We start from the raw sequence: 22,482 nt of genomic DNA, 5'->3' as shown, positions 1-22,482 counted from the left end.
GTTAGGCTAAGCTCTAAAATTTAAATTTATAGGTCTGATGAATTGCTCAGGAATTTTTTTTGCAGGTATATAATAAGGTGAAATAGGATTTTATGACGATTAATCAGTGGTAGTGGGTATGAGAGTATGGACATGGGTAAGATTGGATAGGAATAAAAATTAGGGAGATACTCCAGGAGTAAGGGGAAAATGATCTGAGATGTAGGTGTGGCAATAGGAATACAATTTTTTTTTCAGTTTACATTTACATGGGAAGTTTTTTTTTTCTTTTTTGAGACAGGGTCTCACTTTGTTGCCCAGGCTAGAGTACAATGATATGATCATAGCTCACTGCAACCTCGAATTCCTGGGCTTATGTGATTCTCCTGCCTCAGCCTCCCGAGTAGCTGGTGCTGCAGGCAGGTTGCCACCACACCTGGCTAATTTTTTAATTTTAATTTTTGTAGAGATGGGGTCTCACTATGTTGTCCAGGCTGATCTTGAACTTTTGGCCCCAAGTAATCCTCCTGCCTTGTCCTCTCAAAGTGCTGGGATTACAGGCATGAGCCACCATGCCTGGCCCTGGAAAGTAAACTGGTGTAGAAGACAATTCAAAAGAATAACTGGTAGATCTTAGCAACTGAAGAATATGGGAATGAGAATGAGGGAGACAATAAACTGTAACTCCATGTGTTAAAACTTATAATGTAGAAAATAAACATCAGTTTTTGTGCAAAGGTCATGAAAGTTATTGTCAGAGTATGTGTACAAGTAGCTTGGTCTCAAACTACATTTGAGTGTGTAATTTAAAGTTTCTCCACAAGAATAGATTTTATTTCCCTTTTTTTCTTTGTGCTTTTTTTGCTTACTTAGCTGTTTTGGTTCTGGGATTTATATATGAAACAGAAAGTTTGTGTTAGGTATACAGCAACGTGACTAATTAGTATTCTGTTATATTGCTGAGACAAATTTTAGAACACTAGCTTATGAGAGAGGCCTGCATCTGAATAAAGACAAGTAACTTGTTATGCAGCAGAAAAGTCAGAAATGTGAAAAACACAGTACAGAGAAGAGATTTTATGAAATTTATAATGTTATGATCTCTTGAATCACTTTGCACAGTGGCATAAGGATTGAAAACAGATTGGATGTGTAGAGTGTCTAGTTATGTCTATACATTTATATAATAAAATCTCAAAGCTAAAAATGGGAAATAATACAGATATTCATTAATAGAAGAATAGAAACAATGTTCTATTCATACAATGTAATACTAATCAGCAATATTCAAGCAATAACATGGATAAGTAGCAAACACATTGGGTTGAGTCAAAGAAGTCTTATACAAAAGAGTATATACTGTATGATTCTGTTTATATGAAGTTCTAGAACAGACAAACTAATTGATGGGAGAAAAATGACAAACCATCCTTCCCTCTGGGGCTGGGGGTCAGGAATTAACTGGGAAGGGGCATGAGGGAACTTTCTGAGGGTAATGATATTATATTACTATGCCTTGATAGAAGTTTGGGTCAGAAGTTTGGGTCACATGGTGTATGCATTTCTCAAAACTCATTAAATGGTATGCTTAAGATTTGTCCATTTCATTATATGTAAATTTTATCTAGAAGTGTAAATATCTTGGTTAGTAAAAAGAGTGCTAAAATGTTTAGGGCTAAGTACTGATGTCTACAAATTACTCTGAAATGCATCAAAAATAAGATGAATTGATAAATAATGGATAATTATATACATATGTAATGAAGCTAATATGGTAAAATATTGTTGAACCTAAGTGGTGCTGTATGGGTGTTCACTGTACAATTCTTTCAATTTTTCTGCACATTTGAAAACATAATAAAATGTTGGGGAAAATTTAAGGAACTTTGAATGCATATTAAACCCTTAGATGACTGTTTTACCAATATGGGAATCAGTAAAATACAGTGATTAAGAGGCTGGGGTCCTGAATCAGAGCTTTGAGTTTAAATTCTATTAGTTGGATCTTTTATTTGTTTTGAGAACTTTGACAAGTTGTAGGTTTTGCTCTCCTATAAAATGTGAATAATATCTACATCATAGAGTTTTATGAAGATTAAATGGGTTAAATTATATAATGTTTTTCAAGATGTTTGGTATAGAATTAGCTTTCAATAAGAGTTCTTTAAAAAAGTCAAAGGAGCATATAAAAAACACTGTAGTTAAAACCATAGTTTTGTTGTCCTGTACGAGACAATTCTAATAAGTAAAAATACCTTCCAGCAAATATTGAATGTATTTTCCTATACTCTCCAAAGGATAGAAACGATGAAACTTAATTATTTTTAAATATTTAAACATTTTATTTCGTTCAAATAAAAATATAAGCTCTAGAAAAAATTGTTTTCATTATATGTTTCATAACTTCAGAGTAATTCTAATTCAGTACATTTGTAGTGTACCATTGCCAAGATCTTGAGGTAGGAAGCAGGAAAACAAAACGCACTGAGACAGGATTCCTACTCATGAGGAGTTTACAGTCTACAGCTAATGTTTCACTAAGCAAATAGGCTGAAATGTGCTTTTAGATGTTTACCTTAAATTATAAATAAGTAGCATCCAGATAGGGGATAGATAAAAGTCTCTCTAATAGAACAGATAGAACTTTCTGTGGTGAGGAAAATATTCTGTGTCTGTACCATCCAGTATGGTAAGCACTAGTCACATGTAGCTATCGAGAACTTGAACGTGGCTAGTGCAACTGAGAAACTACATTTTTCATTTTATTTAATTTTAATTTAGCCACATGTGGCTAGTGGCTACTGGATTGGACAGTGCATCTCTAGAGTGTGTTTTTCAAACTACCTGAGGAAAAAGTCCAGTTCTGATCTGTTATGAACTAACATTTTTATAGAATGCAATACAAATTACAAAAATGAAAAAAAGATATGCAAAATACCTCCTAAGTTTTTTAAAAGATTCATCAAACAAAATTACTGTGTCAAAATTTCTATAAAAATTTCTAAACACTCTCAACTTCGGTATTTATGCCATGTAACAATGACAAATAGTTTTTATTATGGCAGTGGTCATAGACTACACTTTCTACTAGGTAGAGGTCTCTTGCCCAATGTACCTAAAAATAAATAATTTCCTAAATCCAACCCTTTGTGTTAAAATTACTGGTACAGGTAATTTTTTTTTACAGGTTTAAGAACAATTCAATAATGCAGTTACTGATGTAACAGTTAACACTCTGTGTAGCAAGTCTTGTCTAGGAGAGCTGCACCTTGACAGTGCAGTGTGGACAACTTCAAGGTGGACTGAGAAGGCTTATTTGATCCAGTGAAGCCATTTTTGCAGTTGGAGGTATAAGCTGAAAAATCTCTCCTTCTATAAAGTTCAGCCCGACGTTTACAGCAGCCAAATTTGCTCAGCAACAGAAAGAAATCTCTTTGGAATGTCTTAGTGAATATTGCATACAGAAATGGATTGGCACAAGAATTGATGGGATAAAAAAGAACCAGTAAAACTTTAGAGTTGGTTACTGTGATAAGAGGCACTTTGAAGGCAGCTGAGATGGCAAAAAAAGAGATAGGTGCCATGCAGGTGAAATCGGTGAAGATGAGGATTGCCATTTTCTTAGCAATCTTTGTATCTTTGTTGGTAGCCATTAATTCTGGGTTTCGAACTGCAAAATAAATTTTAATGTAGCAAGCACAAATTATGAAGAAGGCCACCACATTGAGAATCAGGATGGTTAATATATAGACTTGTGAGAGAGTGGTTTCCACATCCATGGGGAAGCAAATACTGACCTTCATGTAATTGCTGACACCGACAAGGGGCAACATCGCAATTAGAGAAGAAAAGAGCCATCCTCCAAGCATAATCAGAATGGCATGTCTTAATCGCAGCTTTTGGTCCAGGTGAATAGCATAGGTGATGGTGTGCCATCTTTCTAGAGTGATGATGGTGAGGGTGTAGACAGAAAGTTCACTTGCGAATACAGTGAAAAAGCCAGCAGTGCTGCACCCACTCCCTGTCTGCCAGTCTATGGCATGGTTATAGTACTGGCCCTTGGTTTGGGAATCAACTGAGGCTATGAGCAGCAGATAGAGCCCCATGCAAAAGTCTGCAAAGGAGAGATTGCACATGAGAAAACGAGGCACTGTAAGTTTGTAACGACTTGTCAGGAGAACAAAAAGAACAGTCATGTTTCCCATGATGGCTAAAATATTAATCAGCCAAATCAGGACCCTAAGGAAGTCATAGCCCATAATATCTTCACAGGGATTAAAAGCGTCTGGTTCAGGAGCACATCGGGGTGTCTTGGGTAAGCAGAAACCATATTCATAGTCCCAGCCACTCAGTTCACTCTCAGCAAGCATGGCAGAATAACTGTAAGAAGAATTATTGACTTGAGGTAAGAGATTTTCTCTGAGTATTAAAAAATTCAAGAATTATGTTTCTTTAAAGCCAAAGAAACAAAAGGAAACAAAGCCATAATAGCCTCAGCCTTACATTTATTTGTTAAGTTATTTGAGAACTCTGATTTGATGTAGGAGTGCCTTAAGAAGGGAATGAAAAGCCATTTAGACTATATATACACATATATACACACACATATATATACACATATATATACATATATACATATATACACATATATACACATATATACATACATACACATATATACATATATACACATATATACATATATACACATATATGTATACTATATATACATACATATATATATAACATTGATACAAAAACTTAATGAAGCTGTTTACGAAGGATGACTTTCTTTGGAAAACAAGTTTAGAAAGACAATCTAGGCTTGGTAAATCTAAAATAATCCTCTCTTGGCATTTTCTTAACTATTTATCTCTCATTTAGTTGCCAACCAAACTGCTACCAAGCTGTTCGTATGTAGTAGAACACAAATGGAATTGGAAGGCTCATGTTGTTGAAAGTCATTAGCTACTGGTGGACTTGTTTGCACTTAAGTCCCTAGCTAATCAAATAGTCCAATCGAGAAATAGAAACCAAGGATAGATTATTAGAAATTTAGGAGCAGAGGAAGAATATAGTTGTGGACAATAGGAAGAGATGGTGAAAACATTGCTCTTTAGGGGTATGGGTCAAAGACAGAGGGATGCTTAAGAGGTACTTTGTCCCTAGTGAAAGAACAGTCCTTCCTTTGCCACTCCTTTCTAATCCCACTGATACTTCCTGAGTTTAGGGTCTTTTCCTCTCTCTCTCTTTTTTTTTTTTTTGAGATGGAGTCTCACTCTGTCACCAGGCTGGAGTGCAGTGGCACAATCTTGGCTCACTGCAACGTCTGCCTCCCAGGTTCAAACGATTCCCCTGCCTCAGCCTCCTGAGTAGCTGGGACTACAGGCGCGTGCCACCACACCCAACTAATTTTTTGCATTTTTAGTAGAAACGGGGTTTCACCATGTTGGCCAGGATTGTCTCCATCTCCTGACCTCATGATCTGCTCGCCTCGGCCTCCAAAGTGCTGGCATTACAGGCATGAGCCACTGCGCCCCGCCCAGGTTTTTGAACTCTCTTATGGAGCAATTAGTTTTCTTCCTGATATCCTTTCTCCAATTTTAGCCCTCTCCCTAGTCCATTCTGTATGTTCGTTCTAGAATGGCCTTTCCCAAATACAGAGTTACTAATTTCACTTACTGAACTCAAACCTGCCCCAGGCTCTCATTGGCTATGAGATAAAATCCAAACTCATTGTGATGACTTCCAAGGCCCTCCTTGGTCTGGGTTCTGCCTATCTCTCCAACCTCATCTCTAAGAAGCAGTACTGCTGCAGAATTCAGAGAATGGGCTCTGGAGCAAGACTGCCAGGATCCATTCCTAGCACGGCTCTTACAGGCTGTGTAATCCCAGGAGAGTTAATTAACATCTGTGTGCCTCAAGTTCTTTATTTGCCAAGTAGGGATAAGAATCCTACCTTCTATGTTAGAGTTGTGCTAAGAATTGAATGCATTCATACATGTAGAATGTTTAGAATAATTATTGAAGCAATCAATATTAGGGATTCTTAAAATTAGCTCTTGCAGATCCCTTGGGCAACCTTCCCTTTGGTCACATAAAATGACTTGTAGCTCTCTGAATAAGTTCTACTGTTACACTCCTCTGTCTTTGTACGTACTTCTGCCTAGAATTTTCTTCCTTTCCTCATCTCTCTGGTGAATTCCTCCTCATCTGTAAAGATAAGCTCTTCTATGAAAGCTTTCTTAATTATACTACCCAAGTATTATTTATCCTCCTGCCAGAGCTGCACTTAGTACAATTGCAATTATCAAAACATATTGCAATTAAGTGATGATGCATGCCTATCTTCTTTAATTGTCTATTCACTTCTTGAAAACAGAGGACTAGGTTTTACTTATCTCTGAAATCCCAGTGCCTAGCACAGTTTTGGCTCAGAGTGTTCATTCAATACATGTTTGTAGAGTGAATAATTCTAAACCAGGATGATTCTAGCTCTGAAAGGAACTGAGAGGATTCAGGGACAATGAGCACACAGCATGATGCATGTAGGCTCAACAAACATTTTTGTTTTTACCCATCTTCTGCTAATACAATCTTAGGAACTGGAGAAATGGGCATAATTTTTCTGTCAAGGCCATTACATATATGTATTTCTAATACATTTTTGTATAATACATGAGGAACCTTATGGTTCCTACATATTAAAAGGATATTTTTCTCTACTTTCAAAAGCTAACTTCCCATGTTTTGTATTTTAAGTGCATACCTGGTTCAGTGAGTGGAGGAGATAATAAATTGGAAGAATACAATACTGAAGGGAAAGAACACAGATTTTTAAAAAGAAAAAAAATCTGTGACCTGGGACTCCGAAAATATGTTAGAGTATTGTGGAGCCCAATTTGGAACTAGAGAAGGGCTGCTGCTATGTACAGAAGACCGCATAGGAACCTCTCATGTTTTATTATTAAATATTGTTATAACCAGCACATTTGTTTGTCCTCTTCTCACAGACATCAATATAATTATCATTTTTAAATCTTTAAAGGGAGGAGATGGTTATAAAGAACTATCAAAGAAAATAGATCATAAATTTCTTAGCATTAGAAAGGTTTTAAGCCTGGGCGCGGTGGCTCATGCCTGTAATCCCAGCACTTTGGGAGGCTGAGGCTGGCAGATCACCCGAGGTCAGGAGTTTGAGACCAGCCTGGCCAACATGGCAAAACGCTGTCTCTACTAAAAATACAAAAATTAGCCAGGCATGGTGGTATGTGCCTGTAATCCCAGCTACTTGGGAGGTTGAGGCAGGAGAATCGCTTGAACCCGGCAGGTGGAGGTTGCAGTGAGCTGAGATCGTGCCAGTACACTCCAACCTAGGTGACAGACCGAGATTCTGTCTCAAAAAAAAAAAAAAAGGTTTTTAAAAACCATCTCATTGAATCCTTTCATTTTATTGGTAACGAAACCAAGATTAAAGGAGGTAAGTGACTTGTCCAAGGTCTCTTGGGGATAGTGACAGTGGCAGCATGAGGTCTTCATAATCACAGTTCAGAGACCTTTCCCCTAACTTCACTCTCTCTCATTGTTTTTCAAAGCATGGTCCTTGGATCAGCTCCATCAGAATCACCAGGGTGTTTGTTAAAATGCAGACTCCTGGCTTTACCCCAAACCCTGAATAAAAAATCTCTAGAGACACCGCCCAGGAATTTGCATTTTAAGTAAGTTCTCTGGATGATTCATACAAAATAATAGCCTTTGTTAAATTAGATGAAAACTGTCAAGCTATTCCTGATTTCCTTTACTCCTTTCCCCTTATCGAAACTATTTCAGCTGTTAGAAGCACTATTGTAAAACTTCTAAAAATTCTGCCATGATTTCTGATTAAATTTATATCAACAAGAGGTCAAACATGTTTTCTCACTTCCTCTCGCTGTCTGGTCCTTTGTCCTTTCTTTTTTTGCCCTACTGGGCATATGTCTAGCAATTTTTCTCCCTGGTGATTTGTCTTCAGACTAAATGCCTACCTGCTGTTACTTATATTTGTGTCCTGGGATGGCTCCTGAGGGCAGCATCATGCTTATTGACAAAGCCCAGCACAGAGCTGTCTTTAGTATTAGAGGCTATGCAGGGAGTATGAATGGACTCACATGGGCTTAGTAGTATTGAATCAGAGGAAGGAGAGCTGTAGCACCGCTGCTCCAGTCACAAGAAAGAAAGGAGAAAAGATGGGAATTTTAGGAGGACAATAGGTCCAGCCATAGAGGTAAGGACACATTATCTTGGGGAGAATAGGTAAGCCTTAGTGGCTGGCTCTAGAATTTCTAAACTCTAGAGACTGAGGAATGGCTATCTGGTGGGAAGTAGGAGGTAGGAGATTTATCATAAAATGTTTTCACAAGGAGAATGCTCTTTTTACTTAGATTTTATGTTAATTTCAGTTAGTTTTGGAGATGCTAGAGATTAGGGACTTGTCTTAAAGCAGTGATAGCATAGCAAACTTAAGGTTGTATATGCTCATTTGAGAAGGTTTATGGTGAGGACTGGTGAGGATTATATTGAGGATGGTTTAAAGTCTTCCTTCCCCTCAAACCACTCCTTGGTGCTATTATTAACTATATCCATAAATGTTTTCTTGATGATAAGAATAAAGTCATGTGGTTGCAAAAGAGTTACATAAAGGTTGCTGATAGAATACTGAGCAAGAAGAGTGGGAAGGGTGAGGAAAAGACCACTGGATGATATGGGTGCCAGACCTACTGCGAGAAAAGGAAAAGAAAGCAACAGTAATACTTATTTACCCTTGGTGTTGTCGCATTGCTTAGCAACTTCCTTCATTCTCATGGTTCTGAAAGCCAATTAGTATTTCTGCTGTTCCTTACAGATGATGAGAAAAGTCTCAAAAGGGACAAATTTTGCCAGTGATACTGTGTTACAAGAAGGTTACTTCCAAAGATTCATATACTTGGAATGGAACCCCAAAGTCCAGGGTCATTCCACCGTACCACCCGGAAGCATCTGTCTAACTTGGAGATTGATAGGAAAAGAAAAGAAGAGAAAATTTCAGAAAGAGATTGGCAAAGTATCTTAGAGGGACGTCTAGTTTTGTAGTCTGGAGGACTCATGGGGCATAATAAAACTTCTAAATCTTAGTAAATGTGCCATAGGGACACTGGGATTATCTTTTGAGGCATGCTCTTTTACAGTTGAAGATAAGTGGAATGCCAAGGCAGCCAGCATTTATAGCAGAAAAGTGTTAAAAGTTAGTCAGTAAAACAGAAATGTAGCTTCCATCCAGTGTATGTGGTAGCGATAGCATTAAGACTAATTTTAAGCTCAGGAGCATAGTTGTTGAGGTAGCCTAAGTCTCCTTTAAGGGAAGTGGCTACTTTTAAGCTACGTTTGCAATTAGTTAATCTTTGTGGAATGTTGACCATGTGACTAGGGAAAATTCTTACAAATGAAGCTATCAGTTATATCAGCCTTTGGTGACATCAATATACCTGCAAAGTTTTAATTTTTGAGGAGACTTTAATATAATCGTAGAATAAATATTAAGGAACATTTTAAAATAGTTTTTTTAAACAGTTGAAAGACATACCTAATCAACTTGATGCCAATTGCAAAGAAAAAATTCCCATTTTAAAACTATTAAAAGATGCTTTGCAACAGCTCCCCAACCAAGACTTGTATCAAAAGAAAATAATTGATGCTGATAATAAGGTGCACACAGAACAAGATATGACTTCTGAGTTTCCTTGCATGCAAATACTTACAGTGTTTTATTATTCAGTTTCCTTACTGTGCTTTCACATTGTTTGGAAAAGTTTTCAGAAATGGAATGTGAAAAATTCTGTCTGAAAGAGAAGAGGTTAAAAAAAGCATTTGAGCTTTTGATCTTCAAGCTAAACCTGATTGTGCGTCTATTTATGCTTTGTTCATGCAAATTCTTTACCTATTACACCAGCATCTTGTTCTGCACCATTGTCCTAACTGAAATGCTTCCTGAGGAGAGAGTAAAGGCTTCTGAATTGTCATTAGAGTGCTTCCAGCTTAGATAAAATGCTTCTGAATACTAAGCATTATGTGTGGGCACTAGAGATGAAAAAACTTAAATTTGTCATATTGAATCAAGGATTTTTCAATGATTACTAAAAGCTACTTTTATGATATATTAAGGTTTGCTCCTTACCACTCTGCTTTCCACATTGGCCTTAACAAATAGTTATTCTGTGTTCATGGTTTTGAATTGTAACTGGGCATCTTTTTTGTAAGGATTTGAAGATGCTGGACCTGACATTATGATGTGAATTTCAGGTTATTTTTTCTTATGTGCAGAAACATACGTGGGTGCTCCCTACTCCTCCATCTTTCCCTCTAAGAAGTTTAGCCTATGGAAAGGGGAGAAATACCAATAAAATAAAATGAGGCCTGTTTTCACCTGGGGGAGCACTTACCTAGACATGAAATTTAAGGGAGATGCAAATGAATAAAGAAATAGGGTATAAACATTCCCTTTTCTTCCACAGCCTTGCCAGCATCTGTTGTTTTTCTCATTGTGGTTTTGATTTGCATTTCTCTGATGATTAGTGATGATGAGCATTTTTTCTTTAGAAGACATACAAGCAGCCAACAAATGTATGAAAAAATGCTGTTCTATTCATGCCCTTTGCCCATATTTAATGGGGTTATTTATTTTTTTGCTTGTTGGTGTGTTTAATTTCATTATAGATTCTGGATATTAGACTTTTGTCAAATGCATAGTTTGTGAATATTGTTTCCCATCCTGTAGGCTGTCTGTTTACTCTGTTAATAGTTTCTTTTGCTGTGCGGAAGCTCTGTAGTTTAATTAGGTCCCACTTGTCAATTTTTGTTTTTGTTGCAATTGCTTTTGAGGACTTAGCTAAAAATTCTTTGCCAAGGCTGATGTCACGAAGGGTATTTCCTAGGTTTTCTTTTAGGACTTTTACAGTTTGAGAAAAGGGAATGCTCATACACTGTTGGTGGGGGGGTAAATTAGTTCATCCACTGTGGAAATCAGTTTGGAGATTTCTAAAAGAACTTAAAGCAGAGCTACTATTCAACTCAGCAATCTCATTACTCGGTATATACCCAATGAAATAGATCATTATACCAAAAAGACACGTGTGCTTGTATGGTCATTGCTATGCTATTCACAATAACAAAGACATAGAATCAACCTGGGTGCCTGGATTGGATAAAGAAAATGTGGTACATATATACAATATAATTCTATGCAGCCATAAAAAGTCATGTCTTTTGGAGCAACATGGATGGAGCTGGAAGCCATAATCTTAAGTGAATTAATTCAAGATTAAAAAACCAAATACTGCATCTTCTCACTTATAAGAGGGAGCTAAACACTGGGAACATATGAACATAAACATGGGAACAACAGGCACTGCAGAATACTAGAGGGGCAGGGAAGGAGGGAGGTATGGGTTGAAAACTACCTATCGAGTATTATGCTCACTTCCTGGATGCAATATACTCATGTAACAAACTGGTACATGTACCCCCTGTATCTAAAATAAAAGTTGAATTAAAAAAATAGTGGTTGTCCACAGAGGAGGTCTACAGAAAAAAAAAACAGTGGTTTCTTCCTAATTACAAATGCCCCTGATTGTCTCTTATTTCTTCTCTCCTCATATTTACTGCCCTGATGGCATTCTCATGACAATCCATCTTTGTTTTCATAGAGAATGAAATTTGCATCTTCTCTGATGGGACAATGCATTGTTTCTACACAATTCATGCATATTCTATGAAAGAAGTATCATGCTGTTGACACATTATTACAAGGTTTATCAACTGCATTCATTAAGAATTTGGACATTATGGAAAAGGACAGGCTCAGAAGGGACTAATTCCAAAAGGCTACTTGGTGAAGTCAGATCAAGTTTCCCTGAGGGCAGTGGGGTGCAAGGCTGCAACCAGAAAAGATATATGACATTTGCCTATTTTCCTTTTCATAAGTTTCAAATAGACTTATATTGTAATAGCAATTTGTAAAACATCAGAAAATTGAATTGTAACACACACAAAGCAGGTAAAACATGAATGTATAGCTCAATGATTTCTCACAGAATGATCACCTACCTACCCATTAGTCAGGTCAATAAATGAAAATAAGCCACACCTCCTCCCCGCCCCTGCCAAGAAAAAAGAAAAATGGGAAAGAGAGCAGGCTGTGAGGGCCTCAACCTTTACTGATGAGGAAGGATAAATGAGGCAATTCAAATTGGACATTTCTATGTATTATTCTTCTACAATACTTATGAGACAATTCCTTGCAGGAATACTTTGTCTGTTTCACCTACTGGAATAAAAATCCCTGAACTAAAATTTTCACATGCCAGTAATTTCAGAAGGGATGTGATTTCTTTGCCAAAAAAATGTGAGTATCCAGGATCAACTTTATCATAAACCAGTATCTCTGTCATTTTCCTAATTGGTCTCTCACCAGCTTTGCTCACCTCCAAACCATCCTCTACCTTGCTGCAAAGTGGTATTTTATAAAAGCAAATTTGAGTCATCTTGCTTAAAAGTCTTCCTGGCTCCCAATCTTCTAAACGACTGGGCCTGGCACTCAGACCATCATGGCCCACATCTCCTTGGCTTCCTCTTCTGACTCATCTTCTTCCATGTGTCCATGTTTCAATTTTTCTGAGGGGGTTTCATCTACTCTCTCTTGCCTTTGGGTCTTCACATGAGCTATTCTATCTTCTTTGCCTGCTTTTTCTCACTCTGTCTAGACAACTCCTGCCTGTTCTTCAAGACTCAGCATAAATCACTTCCCTCAGGAAGCCTTCCATAATCCCTGCTGCCATTAACAAACTCTTCTTCAGTGCTCCCAGAACACTCTGTTCTGTTCTCAGATCTGTCATAACATTTGCTGTGTTGGACTTAAATATTGGCTCTCTTGTGTGTTGCTCCCATACAGCTGTCTGTGACTTATCTTTGTAACCTGAGGCTTTCACACAGTATTTGAAACATAGTAAGTGCTCAGTTAATGTTTTGGAAGATCAGTTAATGGTGCACGACTCTGTGAATACAGCAAGTGTTTTGTCTTCTCAGCTACCCCAAAAGCCTCAGGTGGAGCTGAACCTCCTATATGCAAGGTACAAATAATGCATACTGGTTGATTAATTATAAATAATTCATTTTGGTTGATTCCAAACAACGACAGCAGCATCTGGTGTCACTCTCTCAGTGCCTTATCTAATTAATTGAATGGAGCCTATCTCCTTAGGCTGCAATAATAACCCTTTAGGGCAGTGTTGTTCCAACTGTGAGTAGTGTGACCCATTGGTGGGTCATGAAAGCAATAGAGTGCATCAAGACTGGCATTAAAAATAAAAAAAGCATAAAATAGAGTAAAATAAGAAAATATCAGCATATTACATATTAAAAAGTTAAGTATCACTCTGCTTTATTTCTGTTATGTATGTGACATGTACTGGGTTGCAATACAAAAGTATTTGTTACTATGCATCTCAGTCAAAAAAGTCTGGAAAACAGTGCTCTGAGGAAAGAACGACATTCTGCCACCGTGTCCCCCACCCTGGACTGAACGGAATCAGATACCCACTACTGGATGCAAACCATGCAGGAGCTCATTCCCTTTCTGTTCCCATACTAAGCTTATCTTTAGCTGTAATTCTGTTCTGAAATGGAAGATGCTCGTCTACTAGGAGAGAAATAGTTTTGAAAACTTTCTGTAATATTTTGTGTCCATTTTTAAATTAAAGATTAAAACATTAGGTAAATTTTGCCCTCCTGAGGCTTCTTCCTCCACTTAAAAAAATGATGCTCTCTGATAAGGATTAGAACAAATCCTTTGAGATGCCAGTTTTGTACTCCATTCTGCAAATGCTAAAATGGCCTCTAATCAGTTTACCAAGAATTGGCTACGAAGGTCTTCTAGCTGCAGGGTGAATCAACTATTTGGTAGCAGTTTCCACAAGGAAACAGAACACTTTGTTTTCTTCTTATCTATTTGAAAGTGACCCCATGTCTATGGAGCTGGCCAAGAAGGCAGGGAGTGAAGGGGAGTGGAGCTGTCTACTCATTGACTATTTTGAAATTTGAATTTCTGCCACAGGTTGGGTAGGCTTTACCTTTTGGTTTTTACTTACTCTTTTGTTGGCAAGTTTCTAAAAGCACAGCAGTGGCTGGGGTAAGTCAACGTGGCCTCCAGGAGATTGGCAAATGTTTCTCTTGATGGCAATTTTTTTAGAGAATAGGATGACGTGGCAATTAGCCTCTGAATGGACTCTAGGCCATAGCTCGGCAGGGCGTGCAATTTGGTGGAAGAAATATCCCTGAACAATAAAGGGGAGAAATGCTTTTTATTTATTTATTTTATACATTTTTTTTTTGAGACGGAGTGTCGCTCCGTCGCCCAGGCTGGAGTGCAGTGGCACGATCTTGGCTCACTGCAAGCTCCTCCTCCCGGGTTCACGCCATTCTCCTGCCTCAGCCTCCCGAGTAGCTGGGACTACAGGCACCCGCCACCACGCCCGGCTAAGAGACGGGTGTTTCACCGTGTTAGCCAGGATGGTCTCGATCTGACCTCGTGATCCGCCCGCCTCGGCCCCTCGAAGTGCTGGGATTACATGCATGAGCCACCGCGCCCGGCCACATTTTATACATTTCATTCAGAGAATTAAACCTCCCCTCAACAATATTATCATTATAGGCTCTGAGGAATCTTTTCTCCATCTTGCTTTCCCCTTAATTCTCCATTTCAATTACTCTCACTAAGATCTGAATTCAGAAAAGCGAGTCTGTATTTTTTCTCATGTGTGCCTCATTATTCTTTTCAAGGTTAAGTATAACTCCTTGCACCTACCATACATTTATTAGCATTTCTCTCTCTCTCCCCTCTTCCAACTCCTTTTCCCCACCCTCTCTCTTCCTCCCCGCCCTCTCTCTTCCTCCACTTCTCTCCACTTAGCGGAAGTGAAGTAACCACTTGCTTTATGCGACAGCCAGCACATGCAGTTACATCAGCTTTTGTGCTCTACCCCAGGGGAAATTATTCGGGGCTTCAGATGCCTCAGTCTTTGATTGATTAAGCCCTGCAGGAGAGGTTTCCATGAAGCATAGCCTGGTTACTTATTAAGAGCTGCTGTGTGGCATTAGCCATCATCTACCTAGGAAGTAGAATGCATGTTCTCTAATGCAAACTTGATTCATCTGTTCAAAGCAAGCAAGCACTCAGCCTTGCAAGCCAAACTGTGTGAAAAGCTCAGGATTTGTCAACAAGGTCCTGAACTCTTTGGTTTTACTAGACTTGAGGCAAGGTCCAAGAAAATTCCAAACATGTTAAGTGTTAGGAGAAAAGAGTCAGTGGGAATTAAACAATTCTGCTCATCTTCTAAGTGGCTGCTGCTGATGCCTCACAAAACTTTTCCAGCAGCGCAACTCCCCTCAGCAATCGTTCCCAAGACTTGGTGTTCAGCACATGGGAGGGGACCAACAGGTGATTGATGGAAGATGAACTTGACGACATGGAATGATGATGGTGTAGGCCCTCAGTGGAAAAATTAAGGCAGCAAAATTTGTCTCAGGGGCTTCAGACTTTCCTGCTTTTGTGTCCCTGTTGATTTAGGTAACCAGGGTTCTCATTCTGCTTTATAGGTTTTTATCTCAGACATGTTAGGGATTGAGCTCTTTGAAGATCTGGTGGCTTTTTTGTTTGTCTGTTGAGTGGGTACATTTAAAATTAGGTTCTTAGAAACAGTAAGGCCTCATTACAAGGGAGTGAACCTCTGATAGTGGGTTTTCAGTCTCAGTAACAGACTAGTGGGAGAAATACTTTTTGAGTAAGGGTGGAGTGGATGCTTTTAGATATGATTCAGATCCTAGGGGTATAACGAGAACAACCCCTTGGGAAGGAAGAGACCTAGGTCTGATGCTAGTGTTTTGGACATGAGAGTGTAGGGGTCTGTAGTGCCCACAGTCACTTCTAAGGAGCTAACCAAGCAGCTCTTCAAGCAAATACTGTCATGCAGGGGTCTTAGGAACACAGTGGGTTGGTTGTGTTTTGCACCTGAGCCAGAGGCAGCTCTCTTTGTTTGCCTAGTGACCAAGTAGATGGCCAGCTTGCTGTAACAGCTCTGCCTACAGGATGTGCTAAACAGGAGAGTATTCAGCCAACCTACAAGATTTGGAGTCTGGTATGCTTTGCATATGAGACATGCAGAAAAAGACCCCTAGGATAAGGCTGCCAGAAGTTGAGAGCAGAGAAAGCAGTGGGCAGGAGCCACAAGGTAGTGGAAGTCATAAGTAAACAGAGTTATGGGGTTGAGTGGATATTAGAGGGAGTTAGGATTGACAATGACAGAAGTTAGGAAGCAGAAAGATGTAGGAATTTTAGTGGAGGGAGTTAGGAAATAGAGTCAGAGGTCGATAGTGGCAGGACTTACGAAGTAGACAGAGTGAGAACTGGACAGTGGCAGGAGCTAGGAAATAGGTGAAGTCAGGAGTTGACAGTGGGAGCTAGGAACTAGCACAGTCAGGGCTCAACAGTGGCAGGAATGGGAAGTCGAGAGTCAAAAGTGGATAGCAGGAAGGAGTTAGGAAATAGAGAGTGAGGGGCTGATAGGGGCAGGAGCTAGGAAGTAGACAGACTTTGGGTTTTATAATGGTGGAGACAGAAATTAGACAGAGCCATGAGTTGATCCTGGCGGGATCTACAGTATGAAGAATAACAAGGACAGCTCATTTCCTTCCCTTGCTCAAAACCCCAAAGCCTCCCCATCTCACTTAAAAAAAGACAAAGTCCATATAAGTGACCACAGGCCCCCCCATGATCCAGCTCTCTGCCACGTCTCTGTCCTCATATTCTGTGATTCCCTTCTTTGCTCACTCTGCCATGTTGGCCTCCTTGCTGTTCTTCAAATACACAAGGCAAGATTCTGTCTCAGGCCTTTGCTTTTGCTGTTCCCCCTCCTGGAACACTTTTCCTGCAGATAATCACGTAACTTGCTCTCTTAGTTCCTTTAGGTGTTCGTTCAAACGACACTTTTTCAGGATAGTCTTCCCTCACCATCCCCTTTAAAATAGTAATTCCCCCTCTCCAGAACTCCTTTCCCCTCAACCAAATGAGTTTTCTCCTCTACAACCAATAGCATTTGGACGACTACATATTTTATTTACTTATTCGATCCTTGTCTGTCCTCCCCATCCTATGAAGGCAGAAGTGTTTGTCTCTTCTTATTCTCTGCCATTTCCCTGATGCCTAATCCAGTGACTTACCACATAGTATGGGTTCATAAGAGTTAGTGAATAAATGGATGAATAAACAAACAAATGAACTGGGTTACCCTGCTCACCATTTTTCTAGAACTTTTCTCATTGTAAAATGACATGCCTGTTTATTCCTTTGCGTTTGTTGTTGTCTTCCTTATGTGACGGTCATCTCGTTTAGGGCAAGGACCAGGGCTATTTTACTTACTACTGTCTGTTCACCATGGTGCCTGGTACACAGGATAGGTTCAATCAATGTTTGTTGGATAAATAACATCTGCTAGAGTAGGGCGTCGTGGACTGCCGCCTCTATGATGGGACAACTGGTTGCCCTGTGTGAGAGCAGCACAGTATCTGGAACTCTGTTGCATTTCTCCCTGAAGCCTGACTGCAGCTTCAGCTCTCTGCAGGATGTTGGATGTTTCATGTTGGATGTTTCAGCCTTTGTCAGATTCAATGTTCTATTCCTCCTAACTTTCTCATGTATCTTTTTTTTTTTTTTAAATATTTTAAGTTCTAGGGTACATGTGCAAAACGTGCAGGTTTGTTACATAGGTATACATATGCCATGTTGGTTTGCTGCACCCATCAACTTGTCATTTACATTGGGTATTTCTTCTAATGCTGTCCCTCCCCCAGCTGCCCACCCCCCAACAGGCCCTGGTGTGTGATGTTTCCCTCCCTGTGTCGATGTGTTCTCATTGATCAACTCCCACTTATGAGTGAGAACATGTGGTGTTTAGTTTTCTGTCCTTGTGATAGTTTGCTGAGAATGATGCTTTCCAGCTTCATCCATGTCCCTGCAAAGGACGTGAACTTATCTTTTTTATGGCTGCATAGTATTTCATGGTATATATGTGCCACATTTTCTTTATCCAGTCTATTATTGATGGACATTTGGGTTGGTTCCAAGTCTTTGCTATTGTGAATGGTGCCACAATAAACATATGTGTGCATGTGTCTTTATAGTAGCATGATCCTTTAGTAGTACAATCCTTTGGGTATATACCCAGTAATGGGATTGCTTGGTCAAATGGTATTTCTAGTTCTAGATCCTTGAGGAATCACCACACTGTCTTTCACAATGATTGAACTAATTTACACTCCCACCAACAGTGTAAAAGTGTTCCTATTTCTCCACATCCTCTCCAGCATCTGTTGTGTCCTGACTTTTTAATGATGGCCATTCTAACTGGCATGAGATGGTATCTCATTGTGGTTTTGATTTGCATTTCTCTCATGACCAGTGATGATGAGCATTTTTTCACAGGTCTGTTGGCTGAACAAATGTCTTCTTTTGAGAAGTGTCTGTTCATATCCTTCGCCCATTTTTTGATGGGTTTGTTTGTTTTTTTCTTGTAAATTTGTTTAACTTCTTTGTAGATTCTGGATATTAGCCCTTTGTCAGATGGATAGATTGCAAAAATTTTCTCCAATTCTCTAGGTTGCCTGTTTACTCTGCTGATAGTTTCTTTTGCTGTGCAGAAGCTCTTTAGTTTAATTAGATCTCATTTGTCAATTTTGGCTTTTGTTGCCATTGCTTTTGGTGTTTTACTCATGAAGTCTTTGCCCATGCCTGTGGTCTTAATGGTATTGCCTAGGTTTTCTTCTAGATTTTTATGTTTTTAGGTCTTACATTTAAGTCTTTAATCCATCTTGAGTTAATTTTTGTATAAGGTTTAAGGAAGGGATCCAGTTTCAGCTTTCTGCATATAGCTAGTGAGTTTTCCCAACATCATTTATTAAATGGGGAATGCCATTTGTTTGTGTCCTCTTTTATTTTGTTGAGCAGTGGTTTGTAGTTCTCCTTGAAGAGGTCCTTCACCTCCCTTGTAAGTTGGATTCCCAGGTATTTTATTCTCTTTGTAGTAATTGTGAATGTGAGTTCACTCATGATTTGGCTGTCTGTTCATTTCTTATTGGTGAATAGGAACGCTTGTGATTTTTGCACATTGATCTTGTATCCTAAGACTTCGCTGAAGTTGCTTATCAGCTTAAGGAGATTTTGGGCGGAGACGATGGGGTTTTCTAAATATACAATGATGTCATCTGCAAACAGAGACAATTTGACTTCCTCTTTTCCTAATTGAATACCCTTTATTTCTTTCTCTTGCCTGATTGCCCTGGCCAGAACTTCCAATACTATGTTGAATAGGAGTGGTGAGAGAGGGCATCCCTGTCTTGTGCCAGTTTTCAAAGGGAATGCTTCTGGTTTTTGCCCATTCAGTATGATATTGGCTGTGGGTTTGTCATAGATAGCTCTTATTATTTTGAGATACATTCCATAAATACCTAGTTTATTGAGTGTTTTTAGCATGAAGGGCTGTTGAATTTTGTCGAAGGCCTTTTCTGCATCTATTGAGATAATCATGTGTTTTTTGTCATTGGTTCTGTTTATGTGATGGATTACATTTATTGGTTTGCATATGTTGAACCAGCCTTGCATCCCAGGGATGAAGCCGACTTGATCGTGGTGGATAAGCTTTTTCATGTGCTGCTGGATTTGGTTTGCCGGTATTTTATTGAGGATTTTCGCATTGATGTTCATCAGGGATATTGGCTTAAAATTCCCTTTTTTTGTGGTGTACTCTGCCAGGTTTTGGTATCAGGATGATGTTGGCCTCATAAAATGAGTTAGGGAGGATTCCCTCTCTTTCTATTGATTGGAATAGTTTCAGAACGAATGGTACCAGCTCCTCTTTGTACCTCTGGTAGAATTCGGCTGTGAATCTGCCTGGTCCTGGACTCTTTTTGGTTGGTAGGCTGTTAACTATTGCCTCAATTTCAGGACCTGTTATTGGTCTATTCAGAGATTCAACCTCTTCCTGGTTTAGTCTTGGGAGGGTATATGTGTCCAGGAATTTATCCATTTCTTCTAGATTTTCTAGTTTATTTGCATAGAGGTGTTTATAGTATTCTCTGATGGTAGTTTGTATTTCTGTGGGATCGGTGGTGATATCCCCTTTATCATTTTTTATTGCGTCTATTTGATTCTTCTCTCTTTCCTTCTTTATTAGTCTTGCTAGCAGTCTATCAATTTTGTTGATCTTTTCAAAAAACCAGCTCCTGGATTCATTGATTTTTTGAAGGGTTTTTTGTGTCTCTGTCTCCTTCAGTTCTGCTCTGATCTTAGTTATTTCTTGCCCTCTGCTAGCTTTTGAATGTGTTTGCTCTTGCTTCTCTAGTTCTTTTAATTGTGATGTTAGGGTGTCAATTTTAGATCTTTCCTGCGTTTCCTTGTGGGCATTTAGTGCTATAAATTTCCCTCTACACACTGCTTTAAATGTGTCCCAGAGATTCTGGTATATTGTGTCTTTGTTCTTATTGGTTTCAAAGAACATCTTTATTTCTGCCTTCATTTCGTTATGTACCCAGTAGTCATTCAGGAGCAGGTTGTTCAGTTTCTATGTAGTTGTGCGGTTTTGAGTGAGTTTCTTAATCCTGAGTTTTAATTTGATGGCACTGTGGTCTGAGAGACAGTTTGTTGTGATTTCTGTTCTTTTACATTTGGTGAGGAGTGTTTTACTTCCAATTATGTGGTCAGTTTTAGATAAATGCTATATGGTGCTGAGAAGAATGTATATTCTGCTGATTTGGGGTGGAGAGTTCTGTAGATGTCTATTAGGTCTGCTTGGTCCATAGCTGAGTTCAAGTCCTGGATATCCTTGTTAATTTTGTGTCTCTTTGATCTGCCTAGTATTGACAGTTGGATGTTAAAGTCTCCCATTATTATTGTGTGGGAGTCTAAGTCTCTTCGTAGGTCTCTAAGAACTTGCTTTATGAATCTGGATGCTCCTGTGTTGGGTGCATATATATTTAGGAGAGTTAGCTCTTCTTATTGAATTCATCTCTATACCATTATGTAATGGCCTTCTTTGTCTCTTTTGATCTTTGTTGGTTTAAAGTCTATTTTATCAGAGACTAGGACTGCAACCCCTGCTTTTTTTTTTACTTTCCCTTTGCTTGGTAGATCTTCCTCCAGCCCTTTAGTTTGAGCCTATGTGTGTCTTTGCATGTGAGATGGGTCTCCTGAATACAGCACACTGATGGGTCTTGACTCATTATCCAATTTGCCAGTTTGTGTCTTTTATTTGGGGCATTTAGCCCATTTACATTTAAGATTAATATTGTTATGTGTGACCATGGAATACTATGCAGCCATAAAAAATGATGAGTTCATGTCCTTTGTAGGGACATGGATGAAATTGGAAATCATCATTCTCAGTAAACTATCGCAAGGACAAAAAACCAAACACCACATGTTCTCACTCACAGATGGGAATTGAACAATGAGAACACATGGACACAGGAGGGGGAACATCACACTCTGGGGACTGTTGTGGGGTGGGGAGAGGGGGGAGGGATAGCATTAGGAGATATACCTAATGCTAAATGACGAGTTAATGGGTGCAGCACACCAGCATGGCACATGTATACATATGTAACTAACCTGCACATTGTGCACATGTACCCTAAAACTTAAAGTATAATAATAATTAAAAAAAATTGTTATGTGTGAATTTAATTCTGTCATTATGATGCTAGCTGGTTATTTTGCCTGTTAGTTGATGCAGTTTCTTCATAGCATTGATGGCCTTTACAATTTGGTATGTTTTTGCAGTGGCTGGTACTGGTTCTTCCTTTCCATGTTTAGTGCTTCCTTTAGGAGGTCTTGTATGGCAGGCCTGGTGGTGACAAAATCTCTCAGCATTTGCTTGTCTGTAAAGGATTTTATTTCTCCTTCACTTAAGAAGCTTAATTTGGCTGGATATGAAATTCTGGGTTGCAAATTCTTTTCTTTAAGAATGTTGAATATTGGCTCCCACTCTTTTCTGGCTTGTAGGGTTTCTGCTGAGAGATCAGCTATTAGTCTGATGGGCTTCCCTTTGTGGGTAACCCAACCTTTCTCTCTGGCTGCCCTTAACATTTTTTCCTTCATTTCAACCTTGGTGAATCTGACAATTATGTGTCTTGAGATGGCTCTTCTGGAGGAGTATCTTTGTGGTGTTCTCTGTATTTCCTGAATTTGAATGTTGGCCTGCTTTGGTAGCTTGGAGAAGTTCTGGATAATATCCAGGAGTGTTTTCTAACTTGGTTCCATTCTCCCCATCACTTTCAGGTACACCAATCAAACGTAGATATGGTCTTTTAACATAGTCCCATATTTCTTGGGACTTTGTTCGTTTGTTTTCACTTTTTTTCTCTAATCTTGTCTTCTTGCTTTATTTC

The 22,482-nt window shown here is 39.0% G+C and overlaps 1 protein-coding gene across 1 annotated transcript in view; it reads right to left on the bottom strand.

Moving 5' to 3' along the window:
• Positions 1 to 2,297: 2,297 nt before the first annotated feature.
• Positions 2,298 to 22,482, bottom strand: part of LHCGR (luteinizing hormone/choriogonadotropin receptor) — a 64,536-nt gene continuing 44,351 nt past the window's right edge. The window contains exons 9-11 of the mRNA XM_002812041.3: positions 14,136 to 14,321; positions 9,753 to 9,833; positions 2,298 to 4,359 (exon numbers count right to left, since the gene is read on the bottom strand). Coding sequence (XP_002812087.1) covers positions 3,207 to 4,359; positions 9,753 to 9,833; positions 14,136 to 14,321 — 1,420 coding nt within the window. The 3' untranslated portion in view covers positions 2,298 to 3,206. The remainder of the gene's footprint in view (positions 4,360 to 9,752; positions 9,834 to 14,135; positions 14,322 to 22,482) is intronic.

The sequence above is a fragment of the Pongo abelii genome, chromosome 12 (genome assembly GCF_028885655.2).
Source record: "Pongo abelii isolate AG06213 chromosome 12, NHGRI_mPonAbe1-v2.0_pri, whole genome shotgun sequence".
In the NCBI taxonomy this organism is placed as follows: Eukaryota; Metazoa; Chordata; class Mammalia; order Primates; family Hominidae; genus Pongo; species Pongo abelii.
This window is presented reverse-complemented; position numbering and strand designations above follow the sequence as displayed.